This window comes from Elephantulus edwardii, unplaced genomic scaffold (assembly GCF_000299155.1).
Source record: "Elephantulus edwardii isolate Elephantulus edwardi_28Jun2011 unplaced genomic scaffold, EleEdw1.0 scaffold00036, whole genome shotgun sequence".
Classification (NCBI taxonomy): Eukaryota; Metazoa; Chordata; class Mammalia; order Macroscelidea; family Macroscelididae; genus Elephantulus; species Elephantulus edwardii.
Window position 1 is genome coordinate 8874783 of NW_006399786.1, and position 12510 is coordinate 8887292.

Consider the following 12510-nt stretch of genomic DNA (forward strand, 5'->3'; position numbering starts at 1 on the left):
GCATAACTGTGAAGGTCCACTAAAGAATTATGTCCTATTCCAGTAGCAGCAAGCAGTAAACGTTGGAAAGGATGAGGATGTGGTAAGATTAAGAGCTCTTATACACCTGCTGGTGGGATTGTAAAATAGTACATCCACTCTGGCGCTACCTCAGAAAGCTGAACATAGAAATTCTGTATGACCCACCTATTCCACTGCTTGGAATATACTCTGAGAAAATGAGAATTGAGGCACAAACAAAGATTTGTACACGAATGTTCACAGCAGCATTATTCACCATCGCAAGAACACGAAAACAGCCCAAATGTCCAACCAAAATCGAATGGATTGAGAAATTATGGAACATTCGCACAAGGGTACGCAGCACACAGAAGCAGTGATGTTAATAACTACCTACCTTTGGATGGACTGGAGAGCATTATGCTAAGTGAACTAATTCAGTCCCACAAGGACAAAAACTGTATAAAACCATTATTGTAGAATGTGTATGAGGAGGAGGGCCTGAGAATGGGCAAGGGGGTAATCATAGGGTTGCACAATGTGATGGGTGGAGGGAGGGGAGGGTAAAGGAAATGGGAAAGACCCAGTGTGAAAAACAATGTATACAAACTTTGTAAGTAAACCAGTATAAAATAAAAATTTTATTTTAAAAAAAATTATGTCATAAATGCTTATGATTTGTTAAATCTTACCTTTATATTTTTATCTTTTATATTTTCATCTAGTCTGGTAGCAATAGCAATTGCTTTCTCTTGCCTTGACTTGTCAAGAAAATACATCATTTTAGCACCTGAAATACCAAATTATTTTAAAATGAATACTCTATTATGCTTACATTTGATCTGATGAACATGGTGAGCTAAACAATGCTTCCAAGTTTTTAATCAGTAGTGGGCTGAAACGAAGTCCCACCAGCTCTCAAGAGCCAACTGGAAATTCTCTTCTCAACCTTCTCTCCTCAGTGATATTCGATGGACCCCTTAGGGCTTCAATTAAAACATTTTTGCTATCAAGTCAATGTCAACTCATGTCAATCCGGCAGCATGGAGCAGAATCATCAAACAGGGTTTCCAAGGCTGTAATCTTTACAGACGCAGAGCATTGTACAAGCCTTATTCCAAGAAGTGGCTAATAGACTCCACCCACTGATCTTTGGGTAAATAAATGAACATTTTCACTACTGTAGCAGAAGGGTTCCTCAGGAGCCGAAACAGGGGTATTTATATCACTACCCTCCAAAACATCCCTAAATATCAATGACTACTTGCATGAAAAGAGCTGTTAAACATTTACCAGAAGATCCATTAGAAATTACATAACATAAAACACAAACATGGACTGTTTTATTGGCACTAATCAATGTTTCAGCCAAACTTATAAAGAAAGAGAAGATGCTATAAAATAAAACATCTAACAAACATTAACTGGCACATGGAAGGGTAGGAGAGAACAATTATATTTGCATACTCTCAAAACAAGAAGTAATTTTTAAAAAACTGCTTTTACATAAAACTCAGTTTGGTCCTCCTGTAAATTTCATACTTCAGAGCTCACTTTACTGGGTTTTTATTTATTGCTTTATATGAGTTTGTAATGGTTAGTGTCATACGTCAACTTGTCTAAACTATGATTCTCAGTATTTGGCAGAAACTAAGGAAATCACCAGGGAGCTCTGGAGGCATAATCCATAGGACGCTGGAACATCTTTGGAGGTTCAAATCCTGAAAACCCACTGGAGAACCAGCTATGAGTCAGTCTAGATTTGACAGCAATTACAGGTTTTGCTGGATTTTTTTCTTTTAGGAAATCACAATCTATTTTGATATGAGTAGTTAATTAGTTAAAAAGAGAACATTTTTGAAGACGTAGCCTGCACGTAACATATAAATGATGCAATGCAAAGCTTGCTCTTTTAAACCACTTTAAAACAACTCAGACCAAGACAGAGGTCTATACCTACTACGCTTTTATCAGTTATGTATCTGTCAATTTTTTTAAGCCGGTTTTTTATGTTGCTTCTATTTTATATGGTGAAACTTATCTTTTCCTCAGAATTTCATATAATGCTTAAGAAAGGTATTCCTCACAATTTTAAAAAAGAAATGCTTTCTTCCATTATCCTGTCTTCTTAAACATAAATTTTTTTCTGACTTTACTACTATGCATTTTACCTTTTCAAAAGAACTCCTTTTTCACCTCACAGATCAGAACTGAGAAATTTCCCTTACAAAAAAAAATGCAGGTTAAGATGTTCAACTATAAGGGAGCTCTGGTGGCCTAGTGGCAAGAAGCTGCACTGCAATCCCAGAGGTATGTGATTCAAATCCATCAGATGCTCTACTGGAGAAAGAGGGGCAATCTCCTTCTGTACCAGTCAGATCCAATTTGATGGTACACACACACAAAAGAATAAAATTTTTTTTTAAAAAAGAAAGATTTTCAAGTATATAGCTTAAAGAAGTGTACTTATAGTATATAATACATTTAATCCCTAAGTCTTTTTCTCCAATCTTTTGTCCAGTTTAAATTTATGCCATCATGTCATTTTTTAAAACTATATAAACAGATTCATCCTGGAGAGGATTAAACTGGGCTGCTCCTTGGAGGCAAGAATTCTGAGGCTTTCTCTGACATACTTTGGACATGTTAAAGAGGGACATAATGCTTGGGAGGGTGGAGGGACAGCGCAGGAGAGGAAGATGCTCTATGAGGTGGACTGATTCAGTGACTGGGGTAATCGGGATGGGTGTATCGGAGACAGTGTGATTGGCACAGGACAAAGCAGGGTTTAGCGCTGTTGTACAAAGGGTCGCTATGAGTTGCAAGCAACTCGACGGCACATAACAACAACATATAAACTACCACAAATTGTTCCTCTAACAAGGCAGGGTATAAAGGTAAAGAGAGGAAAAAAAAACACAATACCACACATGAGGAAAAAAGTCAAACTGCAATACACAAAGGCAGTTAATTAAAGTGTTGAGAAATACTTTCAGCCTTTCCTTAATACATATTTTTGCATAATTGAGATTATATTAAATATTCAGTTATATAGATATATTTAAAAAGAATTATCCTTGTTATTTCAAATTTTCGAATAAGCATCATCTAAATTACCACCTGGTATTCCATGCTATGACATTACCACTACTTGCTATATTGCAAATATTAGTTTCTTTTCTTCTGTTCCTCATATTTACATATAACATTTGAATGAAGATAATGCCCTTAGTTACTTCTGTGAAGTAATTCTTTAACACTTTTTACAAAAGTGTTACTACCAAATCAAAAGTTAAAAAGTAAAGCTTTCTTTAAGAATGATAGACTTCTTTTTCTAAGCGATTGTGTCATTTTATATCTAAAACAGCCGAATGCAAGAGTTCTGTTCACCATGGCCTTACAAGTTTGTGGTCTCCTTTTTTTTTTTTTAATTTTTATTTTTGTGTGAGTGTACCATCAAATCAGATCTGACTGGTACAGGAGGAGACTGTCCCTCCTTCCCCGGCAGAGCATCTGGTGGATTCGAACCGTGCGCCTCTAGGATTATAGTTGCAGCTCCTTGCCATTAGGCCACCAGAGCTCCCGTGTGGTCTCCTTTTTTACAGGCAGTAACAATCTTTTAGTTTGAAATATCAAAGACATCATGGCTGCCATAAATACCCTTTCTTTCTGATCACTAGTAATGATGAATACCTTTCCAAATGTTTTTCATCTATTTTAGCTTTTTCCCATAAACATTTTAACCCTGGAAGCTAAATGCCTACCTGAAAGCAGATGCTGAAGAGAGGTAGCATTTCGTTTGAGAAATTCCTCATTAAAACTTTCCAAATCTTTGTTGACAAATATTTTTCGCATTTCTTGAGAGAGAACTTTGCTAACAATGTCTGGAAGATTACTATGATTAGACACTAGGAAAAGAAAACAATTGATTATTTAATTATAGTCAGCTATCAAAAATTCATATGGAATACTTTGTATTTACTATTAAGTTTGATATATTTAATAACAGAAATATCATTGCATCGTTGAGGCAGAAGTATATACATTCAAGCTTAAAAATGCCCTAATTTCTACCACTGCTTTACAACAATATTTACTTTATAGCTATATATTCATTTAAATAATATAAAAATTATCTTTTTATACATACCAGATTTAGAAAATTTAATTAAACATTCATGTAACCGTGGGTTATTATTATTTATTGCAAAAGCTCGTTTGACAGACTGCAGCATCAAGAGAAACTTCCCTGAATTGGGGGGGGGGAAAAAATCCATATTTAAGCTTTTCACAAAAAAAGTTATTCTTAATTTTATGTCAATATCACTTAAAATTTAATAATAAAATGTTATCTCACTATAAAATTTACATATAAGTAAAATTCAAAGGTGACTATTATTATCAAAGGTAATTCTTACTTTTCTAAAGAAAAGTTTAAAAAACCATGAAGTACTGGTAAGGTAAATATTATTTTGTAAAGCTCTTAAAATAGCTTCAATTATAATATTCTTATTCATTACTCATAAATATTTAGAGTAACAAAAGAAAAAGTATTTTCGTGGAAGATTAAAATGGCACTCTAAGAAAGGGCTGTGCTGCTAACCCAAAGGCAGGGTTCAAATCCACCAGCAGTTCCAAGGGGAAAAGACGGACAATATTCCTCCCATGCAATTTTTGGTTTAAATAAAATTTTATTTTATAGTGGTTTACTTACAAAGTTCATATACATTTTTTTTCCACACTGGATCTTTCCCATTTCCTTTACCCACTCCTCCCTCCACCCATCAAATTGTGTGACCTATGATTATCTCCCCCACTCCTCCGGCCATCCTTACCTGTCTGCTCCTATCCTCCCCTACTTGGACCCTCATATATGTTTTACTAGGTATCTTTCTATTTCTACAATAATGGTCCTATATGGTATTTGTCCTTATGGGACTGAGTTAGTTCCACCATGCAATGTACAACTTCCAAGAACATGCCAGAGAGTAGTTATGAGTCATTTCTGACTTGCTGGAAATGAGCGTGAGCTCTGGGGTTTTTTAAAACAAAGATAACAATGAATATGATTACTGACATAATTAAGGACTAAAAGACAAATACAAACTACTTATTACCTTTTCTAAAATACACTTCAAATGCTAGTAGATGAGTGTCAACATTATCAGCAACAAGGTTCTTAAGAGGTATAAGGAACTTGATTGCCTCTTCTAGTGGATTTTCTACCTGTTTTGAAACAGAAAGTAAAAATATTTTCTTTTACAAAACAGATATATAAGTGAAATTTTATATGAACATCAAGTGTAATTTATCCAGCTTTCTTTACATACTCAAATAAGCAGGAAAACCTTAAAAAAAATTCTAATAGCTATTATCAATAAATAAATTCAAGGTACACAGTCAACAATTTTCAAAATAGAAACATTTCAATTGGTTTTTCTGATTATAAAATCAACATAATTTCATAAAAATTCTTAAAAACACATTATGCTTAAGGAGATGATACACCAAGTACTGACATCCCTTTTACATAAATATAGAAACAGTTACCAGCATCACATAATTGGGGGGAAAGCAAGGACAGATCGAAAACAAGTCTTCTTGATTAATAGTAATAAAACATAAAGCTCTCTATTTCCCTAAAGGTTTTTTTTTCTTAAGTAGTTATTGTACACTGAGAAAATGCTATAGATGAGGGACAATTTCTTTTTAGTTTAATAATCTACCCCCTACCACTAATTCCGACTTACTGCAACCTGCCATTGGGTTTGCAAGGCTGTAATCTTTACAGGAGAAAACTGCTTGTGTTTCTCCCATAGTGCTACTGTCCTCTTGGCTAGCAGCACAACACTTAACAGTACACTACATCACCAGGACTCCTTAAAAGACATCAAGTAAGGATATTTTACAGCTCCTACTAACTACAGGACTGACAGGAGTTAAAATCCGTTTTACAGCATGCAACAACAGCAACAATAAAAATGACAAGATTTTCTTTTTACACAAAGTACATGAATAAAAACAAAGTGCTTATGAATTACTGTTTGCAGACCAATATATAAAATTTTTAAAAAATTATATTTTGCTGCTGTAACAAATTACCACAATTGGTGGCTTTTTAAAAACCCCATAAATTTAGTATTTTAATAATTCTGGAGGTTAACATATGACTTTGTTCTCACAATCAATCAATCAAAGCTGTCTGGCGAAGGCTCTCTGGGAGAAGGCATTTCCCTGGCTTTTCCAGCTTCTTGCGTTTGCCTGAATTCCCTGGCTTTTGATACTCTCCTGCCATTTTCAGATGCACCACTCTGACCTCCCTATTCCACTGCCACTGTTGTCGTCGGGGTCACCTAGTCAATAACTACTCACAGTGACTCTGAGCAACAGACTGGAACCTTGTCCTACTATCCTGTGCTGTTTTCGTGATCCCCAACATGCTAGAGCCCATCGTTACCATCACTGTGTCACTCCATCTCATTAAGGGTCCTACCCTCTTAAGTTGACCTTTCCACTACCTGTTCCACTACAATGCCCTAAGTGTACACTGGGATAAGCTCTCAAGGTCAGCTGATTAGGCAACCAGAATTCCTTTCTGACATGTAAGGTAACATATACCCAGATTCAAGGGCTAGAAAGTGGACATTTTTTGTGAGCTATATAATGCGTATTAGACAAACATTGCAAATTATCACTGATATTTCTAAAGAAAACTGATTTTACCACAATCATCCTGAGTCAAGGCAGACCATGCCTGATTTAATAGGTTTAAAAAATCATGTTTATGGCCAGAACTTCATCCAATAATATAAATTTTAGTAAATAATAGAAAGATAGTAAATTCATCTCACCCTTTCTAATCTTTCAGGTATAAATTCTTCCTTGAGACTACCGGCTTCTTCCTCTTCCTCATCTCTTTTCTTCTTTTGGTTTTTCTGTTGACGTTCCTTCTCCGCATGCTTTCTTTCTTCCTCTAATTTAGCCTTTTTCTGAGCTCTTCTCTGTTTACTAAGCATTTTCTTCAATTCTTTTGCTGACAGGTTTTCTATAAATATCCAAATGAACCAAAATTCTAAGGCAATGTTTCCATTTTTCCTTCTATTCCTCTGCAACACATATGCTATTAGTATAGCTTCAGGGAGTAAGGAGGCAACTACACCAATGTTCTTATAAACTATGTATTCCCAGTGATTAGCAAAAAATCTGAAAGATCAAAATCAACAACTAAATGCTGTACCGAACAGAATAAACCAACTCAGGCTCACTTCTGCCTGGTACACAATGCATGATTTGTGGCAATCATTCAACCCTCTCAGTCTCAAGTTCCAAACTGTGAAGAGGTACTGATAACAGAACTACTCTCTCAGAATGATTCAAGTATGAGTGAGACAGCACACAACAGAAAACACTATGGGCTCTATATAAATAGTAAGAATCACAAATCTGCCTCCATGCTACTGTTTATGAAATAGGCAAAAATTTATATTAACATTTTGGTGAATTGAAGCTACTTTACAGACATTCTCATTGACACTGTTCATTTCAATAGTGCTTAAGGACTGAGAGGCATAAGATCAGACAGAGATACCATCTGTTATTTTCAATAATGGGAAGTATTGAAAAGCATAAAACTGTATAGATACAGATTCTCTAGGAGTTCAAAATTCTTTCTGTTACTTTTTTGGTAAAAAACAAAAACAAAATCCTGTTCAGTCCATAGAAATTTCTTTAGTATTTTTCCTGAACTGCTCTTAATTTGGCATAAAAATAAAGATAACTATATTCAGATGATTTAGAAGCCCTTTTAAGTTTCCCCTATTTTCCTATTTTAGCATCAGTTATCTAAGTTGTTGTAACATTCACCTGGCATTGGACTATACATGCTAATGATCCTGAAATTTAGTGGGTTTTCAAAAAGTATTTCTTTTCCACCAGTTCCTTTTCCATTACCTGAGTTTATTTCTTGCTCTTTGTTTTCGTTGGTTAAAGGGTTATCATACAATTTCAAGTATATTTCAATTGCTGATCTAGCAGCTTTGAAATAGAAGGCATGTCTTCTGAGTACATCTTCTAATCTCAAAAGATCAACGTAAGCACGAAGGGTCATTTTTCTCATGCAGTATGTATGGAAGTCAAATTGGTCATCAGTGATCTCAAAAAAATGCTTTAAAATAAAATCACAGAATTATTCCTTTTATTTATGTTGGTAATACTTTTAAATAGAAAAATCATTAAAAATGGAAAAACAATGTATACAGTTACAAAATCACTTGGTCATTCTCTTCAGTGTTGGACACTAATAAAGAACATCAAGTTCTTTGCATTCAACTTACATACATTTTCTTTCTAGAACCTGGGCCCATGTTCTATAAATGTTTAATGCTGACTGACATTCAACCTTTACTTGAAAATGCCAGTGATGATCAGCAATCGGTATATATCAGTATTTTCCTTTTAATAAAATATTTTTATACTCAATGCTCCCTAAAGACTGACACAGCAGAGTTTTTTTAAATAAGAGTTTTCAATGAAAATCAGATTCACACTAAATGTTTACAAGTCAGACCGCCTCCTTCCTCTATGAGCTTCTTAAAGATAGCTCTGTCATCTTTGCCCCATTGTCTGGCCCAGGATCTAACACACAGTAAGCATTCAATCAGCACACTATTTGCCAGCTCACAAGATAAGCTGTTTATATAATGTGAATTCAGGAAAGTGAATTTTTTTACAGTTTCAATTACTGGATCTAAATTAGGAATAAAGAAAAGTGTATGACCACTTTCTAAGAATGTCAAAGGATCAAACAACATATAACACATGCATTCTGAAGTATAAACTGCTATACAAAAGTATCCCATTTTGGATTTCTCATACTCAGTAAAGTTGCCACTTAGTGCATCTGCATTCCACTTTAGCAGAGATTCTTAAACTGGAATCATGTACAAAAACATTCTAATTTTTGGAGCAAGTTCTAAGGAAAGTTTTAAGAATTTCCATGGAAAGGAGAATGCTGATATCACTTCCCTCCAGAAAGAAATTTTATCTTTTTATGTTCATCTCTACGTGTATTTCTACTTCATTTTTTTTTCCTACCCTACTTTAGGATCTCCAAACACACAAAGTAAAAAAGGAATGATTAAATATATCAATAGTGAAGGTCATGTTTCTATTACATCTTTCTTGTGTTCTGGGGGCCTAATAACTCACTAAGCAGAGGATAAAATAGTCATTATCCATAATTACTTGGTCATTTTTGTTATCTTGGTAAATAGCAGTCCTTGGATAATACAGTTAAGATCTTTGGCTGTTAACCAAAAGATTTGAGGTTCAAGTCCAGCCATAGGAAAAAAAGCCCTAGTGATCTACTTCCAAAAAAACCCTTATAAAACATAGTTATGGTCACTCAAGTGCATAAGGTCACCAAGAGTCAAAATCAGCTCAATGGCACCAGTACTGGTGGTAACTAGAAATACACTAGATGTAAAGTAAGTACCGAACATTTTAAGTGATATTCAAATATAAGTAAAACAAAAGCATGTAATATAGAAGGAAAGAAACAAACATTTCAATTAGTTTATACTTATTACATCAAAACTCATGTCTTAATTTTATTTGAAGACTACATTCCTCTCCACCTATAAGTCAAACCAACTGACAAATGATATATAAACTTAATTTGAAAAAAACAAAAGATTATATATTTGATAAATCTGTCACTGGTTTTCTTTTCTGTAAAGAAGTTGTATCTGTCACCATAGATTATCTCAAACTTCAATATAATTAACTAAGGAAAAAAATGGCAATGCTCTAGGTCTTAGAACATATAAGATAAATATACTTAAGAATTGAGAAACATTTATGAGTATAAGGCAGACACAAGCTTCAAGAAATACTCCCAGTAGCATTAGTACACAGTTGAGCTTCTGCTAGTTAAGACAGGAGGGAACCACATGGAACCACAAATAGTTAAGCCCCCTCTTCATCAGTAACAGCCCACAGGCCGCCTCTCTCCAGTAATTGTCTTCCATAGGGTGACCAACTCATCCAGTTCATCCTGCTCTCTCCAAGACTTCTCTGTTTTATGAAATCTCCTCTCTCCCAGGCAAATCTGAATGGCTGGTTGATCACCTTTTAATACACTAAATGCTGGTGACTAGGGTAGACTAAACTAGTGAGGAAAATCAGAATCTAGAATCCTACACAGAAGGTGGGTTATGTTTGGAAAAAATGCAACCCTACAAAGAAATAATTAAATTGTAGGCTGATTGATTTCTTTCTTTTATTTTCAACTTCTTATTTTGGAATAACCAAGTTCTGGTTTACGTGCTGCGCTACCTAGAGGAATACATGTTGTGCTGTTAACCAGATGGTTGGCAGTCTAAATCCACTAACTGCTCTGCAGAGGAAAGAGGAGCTGTTCCCTCCAGGAAAGATTTATAGCCTCGGAGACATGCTGGAGGGCTGCCATGAGTCAGTGTTGACTCAGCCGGCAGTGCTCTTATGGCCATAGGTCCAGAAACAGCTGTAAATGTTACACAGGGTGATACCACGTATGCATTCCCACATCCCACAGCCTGTAAGAATATGTTATGGGATTTTTATCATGTATTGATCATGGGATTTAATTTTATGTGTAGATTTGCACAATCAACACTACAATCAAATTCAGGGCTAGTCCATCACCACAAAGACCTCCTTTGTACTGTAAGAGACTGATTTGTTGCCAACCATAAAAACTTAACTACAGAACATAAACAGAGAAAGTTCATTTCCTTGTACATTAGCTAGGAAGAAGAAAATGACACCGAGGAACCATAACTTAGTATTCAGAACTCTTTTTCTCTTTCATATTTTTTTAGAATGGGGACAGTTAGTATTGATAGGAATGACTCAAATTCTCAAAATTAGGCTTAAGTCATACTAAAAAAAGGAATCCAAGATTTAAGCCAAATCTCCACAGCTTAAGAGTGTAGCTTTCTTAGGAATTCATTACTGGGCCTGCTCTTTCTGATTCAGGTTCTCGAGCCCATTACCTCTCAAGAGTTCATGAGGTGAGACCAGTGCATATTGAGAAATGGAAGAAGAGAAAAATCTCTGTTCTTAAAAAAGACCACACCAACCAGAGTAATACAGAATTCCATTTCTTTTATGCAGAATCTGTCATAACAAAACATGCAATTAATATGCAGAGAAAATAAATTTATGTACTTCCCCGGGTTTTTGTCTACTATAAATTCTAGATCCTACAAAACAGTGTTAGACATATGAATTGGCTTTGTGCCCTTTCTTGGATATAAATCAACAAACTGAAATACTAAGAAACCAATTATCTGAAGTCTACTAATGTGTAAAAAAAAACAAAACAAAACCCCAAAATACCTCAACTGACTCTGAACACAAGTTTATACACATTTAAGAAAGGCAGTTTTGGTGGGGTTTGGTTTTGTTTTTTTTATAAAACTCAAGTTTCAAACGTCAGATTAGACTGAGCTATACAAATTTTACACACACTGCTAACCTTTTAAGAGTTGAAAAATTTTAGTATGTCAAATGCAATCACTAAGAACTCATAGTAGCTTAAACTTCCTTTGGTGAATTCCTGAATGAATTCTTCTAAGTGAAAGTTTAACATTCATTTGACTATATTTCTCTTTTCACTACTTAGAAGATAAAGGAATGTGAATTTAGTTTCATTTTTTAAAATGCTCATTTTCTTACTAAAATATTTTAAATCCAAGATAAATGCAACTCATATAGGCAGGTAATTATTATAATGAATTTAAATGTAATTATTATTCCTAAATCCTTCTAATTATGTTATTTAAGAAAGGATTTTTTAAAATTGATATTAATAAGGAATTAATTTTCAAAAAATTCACCATCTGGCCAACAAATATATAACAATTCTATTTTCAGTAATCACTCATATTTCTACATACAATTAGCAAAATTTGCCTTATTTACTTTTAATATAAATTATTCATTATAAAAAACTAGCTTTACAAAGATGATTAACAGTAATTGTAGATCCTGTTCTCACCCATCTCTAATTTTTTCTAGTTTCAGGAATCAACAGAAAAACCTAGACAAAGGTAGTTAAAATTTCTAGGAGTAATTATGGCAAAGAGTGATGATTTCTGCAGTATTTTAATCTGATAATCAATTATTTCCTTTATTTATTCAAAAATGTTTTCTGGTAAACTCATTTTTAAGTTATTTCTTGACCTAAAAGTACTTTAGCTGACACTACAGAATTTTATTCCATGCTGCCCAGGCAGAGCCATACAATCTAAATGAAACTTGAAGGAGTTAAAGCTTCTTGAAATCCTAATGTTTGCAAAAAAATATTAAAAAGGATTAAATAATATAGTTATTAATGTTAGGAGGAATTGGATGTTTCTAAAATTCTCAATTATAATAATTCTACAGAGTTGGTATGAGTCAGAAATTATTTGACAGCACTAAATTTTATGTTTGATTTTCTTTGGTGGTTTATTTTTGTTATAATTA

General features: G+C 34.1%; 1 protein-coding gene across 1 annotated transcript in view; it reads right to left on the reverse strand.

Annotated features, from left to right (window-relative positions):
• The window catches only part of NAA16 (N(alpha)-acetyltransferase 16, NatA auxiliary subunit), an 82106-nt gene that overhangs the window by 1235 nt on the left and 68361 nt on the right, over positions 1-12510 (reverse strand). The window contains exons 14-19 of the mRNA XM_006884568.1: positions 7951-8164; positions 6852-7045; positions 5118-5226; positions 4151-4249; positions 3765-3908; positions 693-790 (exon numbers count right to left, since the gene is read on the reverse strand). Coding sequence (XP_006884630.1) covers positions 693-790; positions 3765-3908; positions 4151-4249; positions 5118-5226; positions 6852-7045; positions 7951-8164 — 858 coding nt within the window. The remainder of the gene's footprint in view (positions 1-692; positions 791-3764; positions 3909-4150; positions 4250-5117; positions 5227-6851; positions 7046-7950; positions 8165-12510) is intronic.